The sequence below is a fragment of the Pan paniscus genome, chromosome 13 (assembly GCF_029289425.2).
Source record: "Pan paniscus chromosome 13, NHGRI_mPanPan1-v2.0_pri, whole genome shotgun sequence".
In the NCBI taxonomy this organism is placed as follows: Eukaryota; Metazoa; Chordata; class Mammalia; order Primates; family Hominidae; genus Pan; species Pan paniscus.
This window is the reverse complement of record NC_073262.2, coordinates 51125633-51140338: the sequence shown is the minus strand read 5'-3', so window position 1 is coordinate 51140338 and position 14706 is coordinate 51125633. Positions and strand designations below refer to the sequence as shown.

At 39.1% G+C, this 14706-nt stretch overlaps 1 protein-coding gene across 2 annotated transcripts in view; it reads left to right on the top strand.

Moving 5' to 3' along the window:
* Positions 1-14706, top strand: part of CNTNAP5 (contactin associated protein family member 5) — an 876843-nt gene that overhangs the window by 521922 nt on the left and 340215 nt on the right. For both annotated transcript variants that reach the window (XM_055108578.2, XM_008953637.5), the window contains exon 11: positions 3451-3557. In XM_055108578.2, the coding sequence (XP_054964553.1) occupies positions 3451-3557 (107 nt within the window). The remainder of the gene's footprint in view (positions 1-3450; positions 3558-14706) is intronic.

The window sequence follows — 14706 nt, the reverse complement described above, 5'->3', positions numbered from 1 at the left end:
TATACTCATGAAACTGCTCCTTTTAAATAAGAAAATTGGTGTCATGTGTCTTTTATCTCAAGCGTCTTCTTTACAGATGAGTTTTTCTAATCACAGTGTGCATTGAACCAAAATGAACCAAGCTTGAAGGCAGCTCTACTAGTGCTCATTTATTATTATTTTTTCTTTCTCATTCTGGGAAAACTAGGTTTTTCCTTGCTCAAGTACTCTTTTACCCTTCCAGGAATGCATCATTGGCTTTTCTGAGTGACCATAGACAAATGAGTTTCTAGTAAGTTAATAAAGATGTAGTTTCTACATTTTTATTGGTAAATTGAGTTTATCATTGTAAAACAAGGTCTGTGTGAGGCATATTAAAGATGTGTTCTAAGTGCCCAGATATTTCTTAGAGCTTTCCCCTAAACCCTTCTCCCAACATGCCAAAGTAGATTTTGTAATCTTTTGTTTTAAAAACATTTAAAGTGGGGCAGGTGCCATGTGGCTCATGTCTCTAATCCCAGCACTTTGAGAGGCCGAGGCAGGTGGATCACCTGAGGTCAGGAGTTCCAGACCAGACTGGCCAACCCGTAGTAGAGATGGATAAACCTCATCTCTACTAAAAATACAAAAATTAGCTGGGCATGGTGGCAGGCTCCTGTAATCCCAGCTACTCGGGAGGCTGAGGCAGGAGAATCGCTGGAACCCAGGAGGTGGAGGTTGCATTGGGCTGAGATCTTGCCACTGCACTCCAGCCTGGGTGACAGAGCAAGACTCCATTTCAAAAAAAAAAAAACTAAAGTGCAGAAAACGTTTCCTTTTCTTTTTGTAATTACAGGATTCTTCTTTCTTACCCAAAGTTAAAATTCTGTTAGTTGAATATAAGAGAATCCCAGCTCGGACTAGCCTAATTGCATTGGGGATTTTTCTGGAAAAGGGTTAGGCTACTTCACAGCATCTAATATATATGAAAATAGCCAGCTCTTAGGAAGTTCACAGGTGCAATGAAGTCTCAAGAACAGCAGGGACTGACCACACAGTGTTGGCATCCCCCTTTTTTGCTGCATGCTGCATGTCAGCATATTTTTTGTTTATTCTGTTTCTCTTTCACTGCAGACAAATTTTCTTGTGTCTCAAAACTTGACCACTGAGAACGTCTGGGTTTTTTATTTTATAGTTTCAGCCACCAAAAAAAGTCAACCCTGAACTTTCTTGGGGCCCAAAACAAACAAACAAAAAACTACAGAATAAGCACCTATTGAGTGTGCTTTGCTCAGTTTTTCTTTCTTAAGACAATTTCTTTTTTTGTTGGGGGAGGGCAGCAATAATACTATCATTTGCTCATATGGAAATCTCTGTTTGTGTTTATGTGTGTGCTGTGGGGAGGGGATGGGCTGGGGCAAAAGGAGGTGTGGAAAGGTCATGGAGAAACTGGGCAGCTTCAGAAGAGAAAATTATGGCACAAGGTAAACTGCAGAAGAAGCAGTATGTCAGAAGCAGGGAGATGCTGGGATGTGAAAGGAAACAGCGTGTGGGGACAGGGGGCATTCAAAACAGTGCTAGCCCCCCAGGATCTCCTGAGGACATGCCTGGAGAAAGAAATCCTTACTGGGATGAGGACATCAAGGCTCTAAGTTTTTGGAACTTCCCTCCCAGCACAGGCATAGAGCAGGACAGGACCTCTGAGTTACCCAAGAGAAAAGCCTGTGGCCTCTGCTGTCCACCAAGACCAGGAGAGTGGGTGGGAATAAAAAGGAGAGGTAGAATTTGAACAGAGAGAGGACCACTTTTTTGTTTGTTTGTTTGGTTGGTTGTTTTGTGTGAATACATCCCGTAGCAAAACTATGGGTCCTTTATTTAAATCTTTCCTGTACTTTAGGCTATCGTTGAATACCATAAAGTTATCAACAAGCTTTTCCCAAACATAAGCCCCGTCAGCACAATTGTATATTTGCTGTGCTGAGCAGAAAATGTCTAATAATATGTCTGAACATATGCAGGAATATTAGTTTCTGGGATTTGAAACAATCATTGCTGGAGGCTTTCCTACCTATATAGGGCAGTCAGAGTAAATCATCTTACTTTTGCTTGCCTCAGATTCTTAGTGGCTTCACAATGAACCCATTTGTTGTATTATATACCACTTCTGTAACTTCATTGCTTGCACCCTCCCTCTTTTTAAATTCGCGGAATTTATTTTCCTGTACTCTCTCAGGCCCTATAAAGATTGTTTTCAAAAATTATGGTATGTATCATTGTTTTTACTCTTAATTTTATTCACTGCATTTACTGAGCACCAACCAGGTTATCTCTTAATGGTGGCAGTATAAGAGGTGCAAAGAATAACCCAAAGGCACCATGTAGTAAATGGGATTTGAACTCAGATACATGTCTCCCTAAAGTCTGTGATTTCTGTCTGGAAGAAATAAATGTTACCTCCACTCCCATTAGCCCAAGTCTAAAGATTTTTCCTTTCAACTATTTTTGAAGTTTATAAAGCCTGTGTTTTATTTTGTGGTGTTCATGCTTCGTATCTTAAACTTTTACTTAATCTATTATAATCATGTTTGTCCTGTTACAATCATGTTTGTTATAATCATGTTTGTTCTGTTATAATCATGTTTGTCCACATCATTTGTTGGAGTTTTATGATAGTCCATTAATTTTATGTACTACAGATTTCCTAAGTAATTTTCTAATGTTGGACACTTATGTTGATTCACCATTATGAATGGCATCATTGTGAATAACACTAATTAGCATATATATTTTTCATATTTTGAACAATAGCCTTAAGACAGGGTCATCTCAGTGTGATTGCTGATTCTAATTATATAAATATTTTATGGAGTTTTTAATGTGTGTGGTAAAAATATTTTTCAGAATAGCCATGTTATTTTGACCTTAAGTAGTGAAGCCTTTGTTTTAAGGATAGCATTTACACTTTTACAAATGATAAAATATCCTTGCATTTTAGATGAACAAATATCATCTTTTCTAATTTCATGTTGTCTTTGTGCAGTTTAAAATAGATACCTGGTCATTCCCCAAAAGAGAAGCATGAGGACAATGACCTCAATTATCTGCCTCTCCTTTAAAAATACAAAACCATTAAAAAATGTAAAATGATTATCTTTATACATTTTATTTTTTAGTAAGTGAAAAACCTTACAAATTCTGACCACTTCAAATTAACTTTAAGTCAACATGAATTTGCCTCAATATTAACATCCTTAAGTACTTACATCAGCTTTGCGACTTTCATTGCGCAGTAATGCAAGGTGATTCTACCTTTTGTGCTAAAACTGTAATATTCATACTATTTTGATGTCATTCAATCTGCCTTAGGTATGGGAGTATAGCAAATCAATATCTACTATTAATTGAGGCAGTTGGATATGAGACATTTTTGCTTTCCCCTTTCTGCCAAATGATTTGGTTTATTTTCTTTTCATTTATGTTTTCTTCCATTAGGTGTTTGCCAAACTACTGTGAACATGGAGGAAGCTGCTCCCAGTCCTGGACTACCTTCTATTGTAACTGCAGTGACACAAGTTACACTGGTGCCACCTGCCACAACTGTGAGTAGATTGATCATTTGCCCCTGGTGGTTTGGACAAAACTCCAGGAACACCATTGTTAACTTCAGGATGTATTTAGCATGGGGCAGGCATGTTTTATTCACTCATTCAGCATGTGTGTTTTAAGAGGTTATTATATACCAAACACTTTGTTGGGCTCAGAGGATGCATGGATACAAGCCATATTCTTGTGGAGTTTATGGTCTACCAGCAAGACAGGAAGGAAATGAGATCACGACCGTACAGTTGAATAAGTTTAAGGTGGAAGCAAAGGAAGGTGCTGCAGGCACACAAGAGGGAGCTGTTAAGTCAATTGCATAGCCTTGATGAGTTGTTAGGTGGCTATAATAAACAAACTAACATCTCTGTGGTCTAAGTAACAAGGTCCATGCTACCTGTGTCACATGCCCATCATGCATGACAAAGGCCCTTCTTCCACCTTGTCCTTGTTCTTAGATGGTAACAAAATTCGATTATCTGGAAGATTTCTGTAGTAAGAGGAAACACAGGGAGGGAAGCACAGGGAAGCATGCGCTAGCTTTTCAAAGCTTCTACTTGGAAGTAGCAAACATTACTTCCACTCACATTCCACTGGCCAAATAAAGCCACGTGGGCACCCCCAACCTCAATAGGGGCTGAAGTGCAATCTTACCGTGGAATGGGAGAAAACAGAACCTGAATATTGGTGAAAAGTGCTAATGACTGCCTGTCAACCGCAGTGTTAGGGAGACTTCAAATACAAGAACTGAGCTGATCTTGTTGTAGAAATATGGGAGGAAACAAAAACAAGAAAGAAAGAAAAAGGATACTCAGAAGCAAAGAAACAAATGGAGACATAAAGCACAGGGGTCCTCTGCTCTGTGGAAAATTGGAATTTTCAAATAGTTTCAGATGGCTGGAGGGTGCTGAAGGTGAGGAGGAGTGATAAGAGGGGAGACAGATAGGCTAGGGTGTACACAGGATAAGGAGTGAGGGATAGAAAACAAATAAAGAATATGAGCCTTGATTTTTTATTTGTTTATTTATTTATTTATTTATTTTTTGAGAGAGAGAGTTTTGCTCTTGTTGCCCAGGCTGGAGTCCAGTGGCACGATCTTGGCTCACTGGAACCTCCGCCTCCTGGTTTCAAGGGATTCTCCTGCCTCAGCCTCCTGAATATCTGGGATTACAGGTGCACACCACCACACCCGGCTAAATTTTGTATTTTTGGTGGAGATGGGGTTTCACCGTGTTGGCCAGGCTGGCCTCGAACTCCTGACCTTGTGATCCGCCTGCCTCAGCCTCCCAAAGCGCTGGGATTACAGGCCTGAGCCACTGTGCCCAGCCCAGCCCTGATTTTTATAATTGTATAGTCTTATTGAGACCACGGGTAGGGGGAAACACATGAAAAAGTGTAGAAAGTTTGCCAGTCAGAGAAATGTATGCCCAACTATGGACTATAAGTGTGATTGAGAAAGATAATTCTGAAATCACTGTCTGGAATTGCAGAGCATTTCATGAAAAATTAGAAATTTGAAATTGGCTTAGAAGGTAGAAGGGTAAGATAAACATTTTCTAGACGTAAGAGTACAGCCAAGGCCTGGAGCTCTTCTGAGGACTCCAGTGAGAACTACCGCTCAGGGACAGTTCTCACCAGTTTTTCTTAAGTGCCTGCTGTTTTTGGGCTGGCACTTGGGGATGCAGAAAGAGCATGGTAGATGCCAATAGGGCTGGAACCCTGGGATTCCAGCCAAGGATAAGTAACGTTGATATTCTCATCTTCAAAGACCTCTCAGCCATTCCTTAGCCTCTTCCATTCCTTCAAAGCAGGATTCACTGATGATGTCCATAGGGAAGTCTGATCAAATTAGAGAAGAACTAGTCCACTAGTCCACTGGTCATCAGGGAGTGATGTGGTTATTGCTGTTAGTTGCCTGCAGAAACAAAAAAAATATTGTTTGGCTTTATAAAAATATATCTCATTAAAACTTTTCTACTGATAAATTTAGAAATCAAAGTAACTAGAAGAGTATCATTGGATTGTTCATACCACAAAGGATAAATGCTTGAGGGGATGAATACCCAATTTTCTATGAAGTGATTATTATGCATTGTATGCCGGTACCAAAATATCTCGTGTACCCCATAAACATATACACCTACTATGACCCACAAAAATTAAAAATAAAAATACAATTAAAAAGAAATTTAGAACAGTGAAAAGAACAATAGAATAACAGAGATTGAATTTAAATTTTACCTAGATCCTTTTTTTTTTTTTTTTTTTTTTGAGATGGAGTCTTGCTCTGTCGCCCAGGCTGGAGTGCAGTGGCGCGATCTCGGCTCACTGCAACCTCCGCCTCCCAGGTTCACGCCATTCTCCTGCCTCAGCCTCCCGAGTAGCTGGGACTACAGGTGCCCGCCACCACGCCCAGCTAATTTTTTATATTTTTAGTAGAGACGGGGTTTCACTGTGTTAGCCAGAATGGTTTTGATCTCCTGAACTTGTGATCCTCCCGCCTTGGCCTCCCAAAGCGCTGGGATTACAGGCGTGAGCCACCACGCCCGGCCTTTACCTAGTTCTTATATGTGAATATGTATATGATTTTATCAATTGAGGGATCCTTTTTTTTTTTGGCAGATCCTAGGAAGAAAAACTAATGAACTCTTGTGGGTCCATCTAAGGCTAAAATTATGTGTTTTTATCTAAGAGTCCCAGTAAATACCAATCTCTAGGTTTTAAGTCTGGTTCCAAAAATATTATCACCAAATAGCCAAGAACACCATATACCTATAGAGAAATGTTGCAGGAACCCCATAAGGCTGTCCAGATTGTAACGTCAGTGCTGCTGTAAGAAGTCAGAGACAACTGAAATGGCCATCAATTTAATAGCAAGACAAGGGAAACATGAAGATTTAAGTCAAAACAACCCGAATTTCAGCCAAATCACATCACAACATTCCCGTGACTGTTAAAGCTTATTCCGCGCACTTTCTCCAAAAGTAATTTAACAATTTTTTGAGGAGTTCATCTCTATGGATACTGTTCTCCTTTAATTTACTTCATCCATCAGGCTAAAAATAGAAGATGTCGAGCTTTTAAAAAAAGTGTGAAGTTGAAAATCAATGGAGGTGATGTGCTGATTTTTAAAGGAACACTGTCAAGCCTGATGAGCAGGAGACTCAACACACAAAAACCTTAAAAATATCATTTTTTAACACCTTCCTATTTCCTTTTCTGTGAAATTGCTCAATGCCTACACTGTAGGCTGCAACTTTGTGAAACTCTATCTTTGCTTCTGGGCACTCAGCCAGGACAAATCAAAATCCCTTGAATATTTGTGACATTTGGCAAGCACACCTTGGTTCCCTGTGCAATTCAAATATTTGTCCTCCCTCTAACTAATTTCCCCCACCCCCAGTTGGATGAGGACCATTGTTTTTAGTCATTTTGCAAACCAAGTGATTTCATCAGCAAGCTTGTGTCTCACTCTCAGCAAGCATGGGTCCCACTCACAGGCCAGGTGAGAGCTTCTGCAGTGCAGAAGATGGCACACAGGGCACCCTTTGGCAAAAACGAAAACAAATAGGCCTGAAATTCTGCACTTGTGGAAATGACAGAATCCTTGCTGTGTTTGAGGGATGTTTTACTGAAGGAATTGACCACAGTTGAAACAAGAAATACAAACTCTTTGGATTAATAAATTATTTATAATAATTTCTTGAGTATTCTCTTAGTTTTGTCAAGCTCTTCGGAAATAGTCTTTTCCCCCTCATTGTTGGTGCTTTCTAGTAAATGTGAAGCAAGAGGACAGACTTAGGACAGATAGGATTAACTGTTTTTTGTCCAGCCTTTGTGGATAAGAGAGGTCCTGGGTGAGGCGGGCACAATGGACTCTCTAAAGAATAACAAAATGGAAATTCCCAAAGCATGTAGACACAGCATGCTGCTGTCGAAATTAGAGATATCTTCAGTCCGTCTTAATTTTTTTATCCTTACCTGATGATACTTAAGGGACTTGGATATGCTAATTTGGTCACTTTTCAAACATACATCATTCAAAACTACCTTTTTAAGAAAAACATGATGAATGTGTGGGCAATTTCTGTCCAATCTGTGGCAGCTTTCCCATATGAAGAGGAAACCTACCCCATAAAGTGCCATTGGAGACTATTATATGATGTTTATAAGTTGTTATGGTTAGAAAATTTATCCCAAAGTGGTATCCTATTCTCCACAGGAGTAACCGAATAAAAACAGTGTTTGCACTCCACCAGATCAATCCCTGGCAACCCAACAAATGTTCAATGCCTTCCAACTCCCAGAGATAGATACCATGGTTATTAGTGGAATATAACATGCAAGTTCAGAAGCCTGTATAATCAAAACCAAGCTTCTAAGTACTCAGGGTATATTTTGGTCATGGTATGTCATATCTACAAATTAAGATTAAAAGGAGCAGGTTTTTGATTGTGGGATATTAGGGCATAGATAGATAGATAGATAGATATCATTACAACATATCAATAAAGGGATATGCATAGTGTTATTATTTCCATTTTACAGATGAGAACATTGAGGCCCAGAAAGCTTATGTAAATTCCACAAGGTCTCATATCTAGTAAATGGTAGAGGTTGGGCTTTAAGCCAAGGGAATCTGCGTGTTGATGCCAGATGCTAAATCCTGCATCTTATTTCTTCCTTCAAACAAGCAAGGCATTTGCAAACCTCTGTATTACAAACTTGGTGATGGGACATTCATGACCTCCTTTATATTGCTTAAGACGCAGTAGAATAGTGTGAGATCATAATTGAAAATACAGTTCTAGAAGACTGAGAGATGAGAAAGTTTTTGTGTTCTAGAATAATCATGAAAGCATTATGGAAGGAAGTAGAATGACTTGGAGGACATCTAAAATTGAAGTAGACAAAAGGAAAAGGGAGGTCTGTCAAAAACAGACTGTCAAGGGCTAAGACATGATAGTAGACATATATATGCTGTGTTCTGGGACAATGCAGAACTTGCCTGGCTCAAAAAAAGAAAACATGAATTGCACTAGTCATTCATTCCTGAAGGCCAAATGAGATTCCTATAAAGCACTTTCCCCTAGAGAATACTGAAGCACACTTACTATTATAACCAGAGCTTTTCACAGGCTACTAAAATACCTATAAATATTATTTTAATAACTCCAAATTATTTTAATAACACCAAAATAAATAGCCCAAGACGTTTTTGTTTCTATATTCAACCATCTTAATATTTTTCTTTGTCTTTCCTATTTTGGTGAGAGAGGCAGAGGATCTGCTTTGTTTCCAAATATTTATTATTGTAGCCAGCACTATGTTAAGCATCTTTGTATTTAAGTATTTTCTGACCGGGCGCGGTGGCTCACGCCTGTAATCCCAGCACTTTGGGAGGCCGAGGCAGGCAGATCATGAGGTCAGGAGATCGAGACTATCCTGGCTAACACGGTGAAACCCCGTCTGTAATAAAAAAATACAAAAAATTACCCTGGCGTGGCGGCGGACGCCTGTAGTCCCAGCAATTCGGGAGGCTGAGGCAGAAGAATGGCATGAGCCTGGGAGGTGGAGCTTGCAGTGAGCCAAGATCGCGCCACTGCACTCCAGCCTGGGCGACAGAGCGAGACTCTGTCTCAAAAGGAAAAAATATATATATATATATTTTTTCTAATACCACAAGTTCTATGGTTTACTTAAACAAACCTCAGAAATTGCTTTATTGAGTCAAAAGTTCTGAATAGTTTTAAGAATCTTGATTCATATTTCCAACTTGTTTTCCTAAACTCTTGTTACGGTTTACACTCTGATCACTACTTTCTGAGATCTTGTTTTACCTTCTCTGCCATTATTGTTTACTACAACTTGTAAAACTTTTTTACATGTATTTTTACTAACACAGTGGCATATTAAAATAGAGATTATTATTGACCCTCATTGTGAGTTCCGGATTAAAAAAAGAGATTTTTTTCAGATAACTTGTATTATAGGAATAAGATTGCTTCCACAATCTTTTTTCAGATGACTTGTATTATAGGAATAAGATTACTTCCACAGAATTTTCTATTTTCATTCAACAAGTACTTTTTGAAAGTACATCTGATTCATTAAACTGTGAATTTAATGATTACTGTCACATTGAACAGATCCAGTAAGTGATACAAGCACTTGTCCTTGATCTTCTCGATGTTTATGTCTGATGACACTCACATGTGCCCTGTTCAGGATCTTTTCACCATTTCTCAGTCTTTGCCAATCCCTTTTCAACAGTGTAGGCTCTCTGACATCCTAACAATGCCCTTTAGCTCATTTTTCAGCTTTGCAGAAGGATGTCAGCTTTCTTCCTCTTCCAAGCCTGATGTAGTGCTTCTTCTATGGGGAAGTCAATAGCCATGTATTAATTTGAAGCATATCAAGTCATCTGGCTATCAGATGCTATAGTAATCATTGCAGAGGGACAACACTTGCTTTAACAGTAGGTAAATGGTCCTTTGACTGCATGTAGTTATGTTAAGTAACTACTGAGACTATAAACCTATTTAGGTGAGAAAACATGCCTTACTTATACTTGTACCAGTCACTTTCAAGGCTTTGGTGGCATATAGGCTATTATAGAAATGGTGAGACAGAAGATTAAGCAGAAAAAGATAATACAGTGTGCTCTTAGTGGAAATTCCATAAGAACGGGATGATATCTGAATCTTCCCAGAGTCTCCAGCCTCTGGTCTAATCCCTGACACACAGTAGATATCCACTCTTTGATGTATACCAAAAACAAATAAATGAATTTATAAGGCATGTGCACATAACAATGTCAAATTACTGTAGCAAGAGCATTGTTACTTTCTTGAGAAAGTGAGAAAGTGCTCAAAATAGTTGACCTTTGAGCAGAGATTTGAGGGATGAGAAAGAAGAAGAGCACAGACAACGGCCTTACAGGAAGAGTGAGCTCCATGAGCAAAGGCAAAGTGACATGAATGTCAAACAACAAAGTGGGGGCTATGGGACACCTGGCATAGCTAGAATTGAAGATGAAATGGGGGAGGCAGGAAGGAGATGCAGGAAATGCAGCCAGGGTAGAAAAGGCAGACAATGAATTGAGAAGGAACTTACTTCTCTGCTGGCCAACTAAGAGCCAGCCACAGTTTGTTGGTTTCATTTTAGTGTTGAGGATCGGGTTGCTAATATTTGTTTGTTGTTTGCTTTGTTCATCAGTTTCTTTTTTTTTAATGTAATGGTGATGGTGCTTTGGAGCATATACTGAAGATGGAAGGTGTGGGTACTAGGGACAGATACTGGATGCAATTTGCAATTTTGTGGGCAGCAAATAATGAGAACCAGCACAAGCTAGAAAGCAGGGACCTGATATGAAAGGCATATCTAAAATTGGATCAAGAATACTTAAAGAAAAATTGAACACAGTAGAGAGAAGGATGACTTTTAGCTTTTTAACTTGGAAGACCTCATGGATGAAGAATGGAGTGACTAAGTCCTGAGGTCTGTCTCACTCTGACAGCCTAGTGTCAAATGCAGGCTCTACAAGTTACAAGATATATGACCTAGGGAAAGAAGCCATGTGAGCTCCATGTGCTTTAACTTCCTCACCTGTCATATGGGGCTAATGATAGCAATCATTTCAAAGAAGTATTATGAGGACTGAGTAAAACAATCTTATTTAGCATGGTTCCTGACAAATACAAATTTCCTGTTCCATGTTAGCTGCTGTTTAAATAGACAGAGGATGTGTAGAAAGAGGAGATTTAGTAGTTGGACTTCAGTCTAGTTTGGGGCACAGTATTTGCCTGGAAAGTTTCCCACTGTGCAGAATTAGCTGGAAAACTCTGGAGGGAGGTCCATAGGGAATATCAGAATCAGTGGGTGTATAGTTGCTGAAGCCTTTTGAGTAGATGAAGTCAATCAGGTGTGGTAGGCCAAGTGTGGGACCTTGAAAGTAAAATATTTTAAGAGACTCAAGAAGAGATACAATCAAGAAGGAATGATAGCCAAAACATATAAATAAAGTACTACAGAAAGTGTAACATAGGAGTCAGAAGAGGGATGTTTCAGGAATAGACTAGTCACAGAGATGTCTAGGTACATGGTATCCCACTGAATACTTTTTTTTCTTTTTTCTTTTTCTTTTTCTCTTTTTTTTCTTTCTTCGTTTTTTTTTTTTTTTTTTTTTTTTTTTGAGACAGAGTCTCTCTCTGTCACCCACAGGCTAGAGTGCAGTGGTGCGATCTTGGCTCACTGCAACCTCTGCTTCCCAGGTTCAAGCGATTCTCCTACCTCAGCCTCCCGAGTAGCTAGGATTACAGGCACAGGCCACCACACAAGCTAATTTTTGTATTTTTAGTAGAAATGGGGTTTCACCATATAGATCAGGCTGGTCTCAAACTCCTGACTTCAGGTGATCCACCCACCTCAGCCTCCCAAAGTGCTGGGATTACAGGCTGAATACTCTTTCATCATAATGATTGGTAATTGTTAAACGACTGGATAGATGTTTAGGGAGAAGATGGAAAAAAAAGCACAATAAGGGGGAAAAATGAAATAAGCAAACCAATAAAATTCAACCTGAGGAAGCTAATTCAGAAAAAGAAAGAAAGAAATCAGTAATTTTCTGTCGGCAGCCTAAGACTGTGGCAGTATTGGAATGCACTGGAATTTGCTGATCCAAGAGAATTTGTTCGTTGATGAGTATCCCAGGTTTTGTCAGGATCTAGGTGATTCAAAAGCATTCACTGCTGTTGAGAGGACTTCATTCTCCTTCAGGAGAAAAAACTCCAACCTCCTTGAATCCGTTAATGAACAGTGAATGCACTGTGCAGTTGAGTGCACAGGACTGCCTGTAAGGGGAATGCTTCTTCCGGGAGGGAGAGATCTGAGCAGGCTGAACTGGATGTGAGAAAGTCTGCTTAAAAGGAAAACAGCAGACACTGGGGTCTACCTGAGGGTGGTGGGGTGGGAGGAGTGAGAGAAGCAGAAAAGATGAGTATTGGTTACCGGGCTTAATACCTGAGTGATGAAATAATCTATACAACAAACCCCCATGACACGTGTTTACCTATGGAACAAACCTGCATGTGTACCCCCAAACCGAAAATAAAATTTAAAAAGGAAGAAAGTCTTCTTAAAGAAGAGATTGGACCTGGGCATAAAGGCTGGACTTGGGGAGTCAGATAGGTGTCAGGAGGGTGTTTTTCAAGGGTGGATATTAAAATAAGAACCAAAAATAAGGATGAGCACAGGGGATGTTTGGGGTTCACCCAGTGCTCTAGCCTAAGGGGAAAGGAATGGACATTTGTTGAGCCCTATGTAAGTGCCGTGTGCTTTACTCAGTGGTGAATACATGTCATCTCACATTCTCAGCTGTAGCCCTGTTAGACTCCGGCGGCTCTTCAAACAACTAGAACTTCAGATTTGCACATCTCTTGGCCACAAAGACTTCTTACCACTGTCTTTTCCTGAAGAACCTCTGTCAACTGCTGCAAGAAATCTGAGCGGACCTTTTGCAGCTATTGCTTCTTTTTGCTCCTTTAGCATTCTCTCACATAGCACTTATTCTACCGTATAAAAATTGTCTGCTCCTTGTTTTTCCTTGCAAACTGCCACTTTTCTATGCATTTCTCCTTGCATATTTGGCACCTAGTTACACATAGTAGAAAATCACTGAATGTAAACATTCTTTTATGGCCAAAATGCTTAAAGCCACAGAACCGGTGGAGTTTGACCTTAGTTCTAGATGGCTTGAAAACACTTCCTCTTCACATTACAACATCTTAAGTGCATTGAAGAGCACTCTTAAATATTTTATGGAACACAGAAGGATTTAAAAGCAAAACTAATCCAAAAACTTCTTATCAGAGAAAGGAAGGAATGCAGGGTGTATATTCACCTTGGATTGATTTTCTTCCTTTTGAATACATCTCAGTGATTTGAGAGTTTCCCTCAGTCATATCCTACATGTCAATTGGTTCCATTTCTTCTTTCCTTCCTCTTTCTCTATGTCTTTCTCTCCATCTTCCTCCAACCCCTTCTTAATTGAGGATACAGTAAAGCCAACTTCAAATATTTACACTGGGTTGAGAAAGAGCAAGAAATGTAATCACAAGTTTTAGCTTTGTTCCAAACCCCTACAAGCAACAAAAGATTCCAAAATATAACTGAAGATAATTAACTGAATATAATTTAATTGTTGATGTTGCTTCCGTTGGAGAATCATTGATATTTACTTTGAATACCAAGCAAGAAAAATTAGTACCTATTTTTAATGTATTTCAATCAACAGAAGATTAATTGCCAGAAAAATACAAAGCTCTAGTATGTCCCATGAGTAAGAAGTCATCTGGAATATACATACATAATAAACTCAATATATGAAGACACAGTTTTCATTTGTGCCTCCACTTTGAATCCAGACAGATCGAGGTTATCAATAGCTCTCTGGTATCAGACAAATTATTTAACTTCTTTCAGCCTTGGTTGTTTTTGGTCTCTAAAATAACAGTAACTCCTTTACACAATTGTTATGTGGATTAAAGGCAAGAAACAGACAACATCTAGCACAATATTTGAAATTTGGCATTTCCAGGTTAAATGGTATCTATTACATATATATAAAGTTATTTCCATAAAAGTTTAGAATTACTTTTTCATATAAGAGACATCCTTTCTATGCTGCTAGGTCATATGGCTGTTTTCTACTATAGATTTCTACTATACATTTTTTATACTATAGACTACCAAATAGAGGTTAGGTTTTTGGCATAGGTGTTGCCATCAGTAGAAAAACCAAGAGGCAAAACGTCACCAGTAGAACCCCGGTGGCAGGTTGCGGGGGGGGGGACGGGGGATACTCCTGCATGAGTCAGATCCTCTCTGCCACAAATGACCTTAGGCAAGTCACTTACTTTTTGTGATCCATGATTCCTCATGAACACTGTGTGGATTATACGTGGATTATACATGGTCACTAAGGAAAACTGTTTTGATTTGCTCTAGCAGCATGACTCAGAATAAGAATGTGATATAATCTCACTCAATGGTTTCTATTTCTTATCTTAGCCATTTTATAATATTCTAGCCTAAAATAACAATTACATAAACCACATAGTCCACATCTTGTCTATAGAAAACACTAAGTAT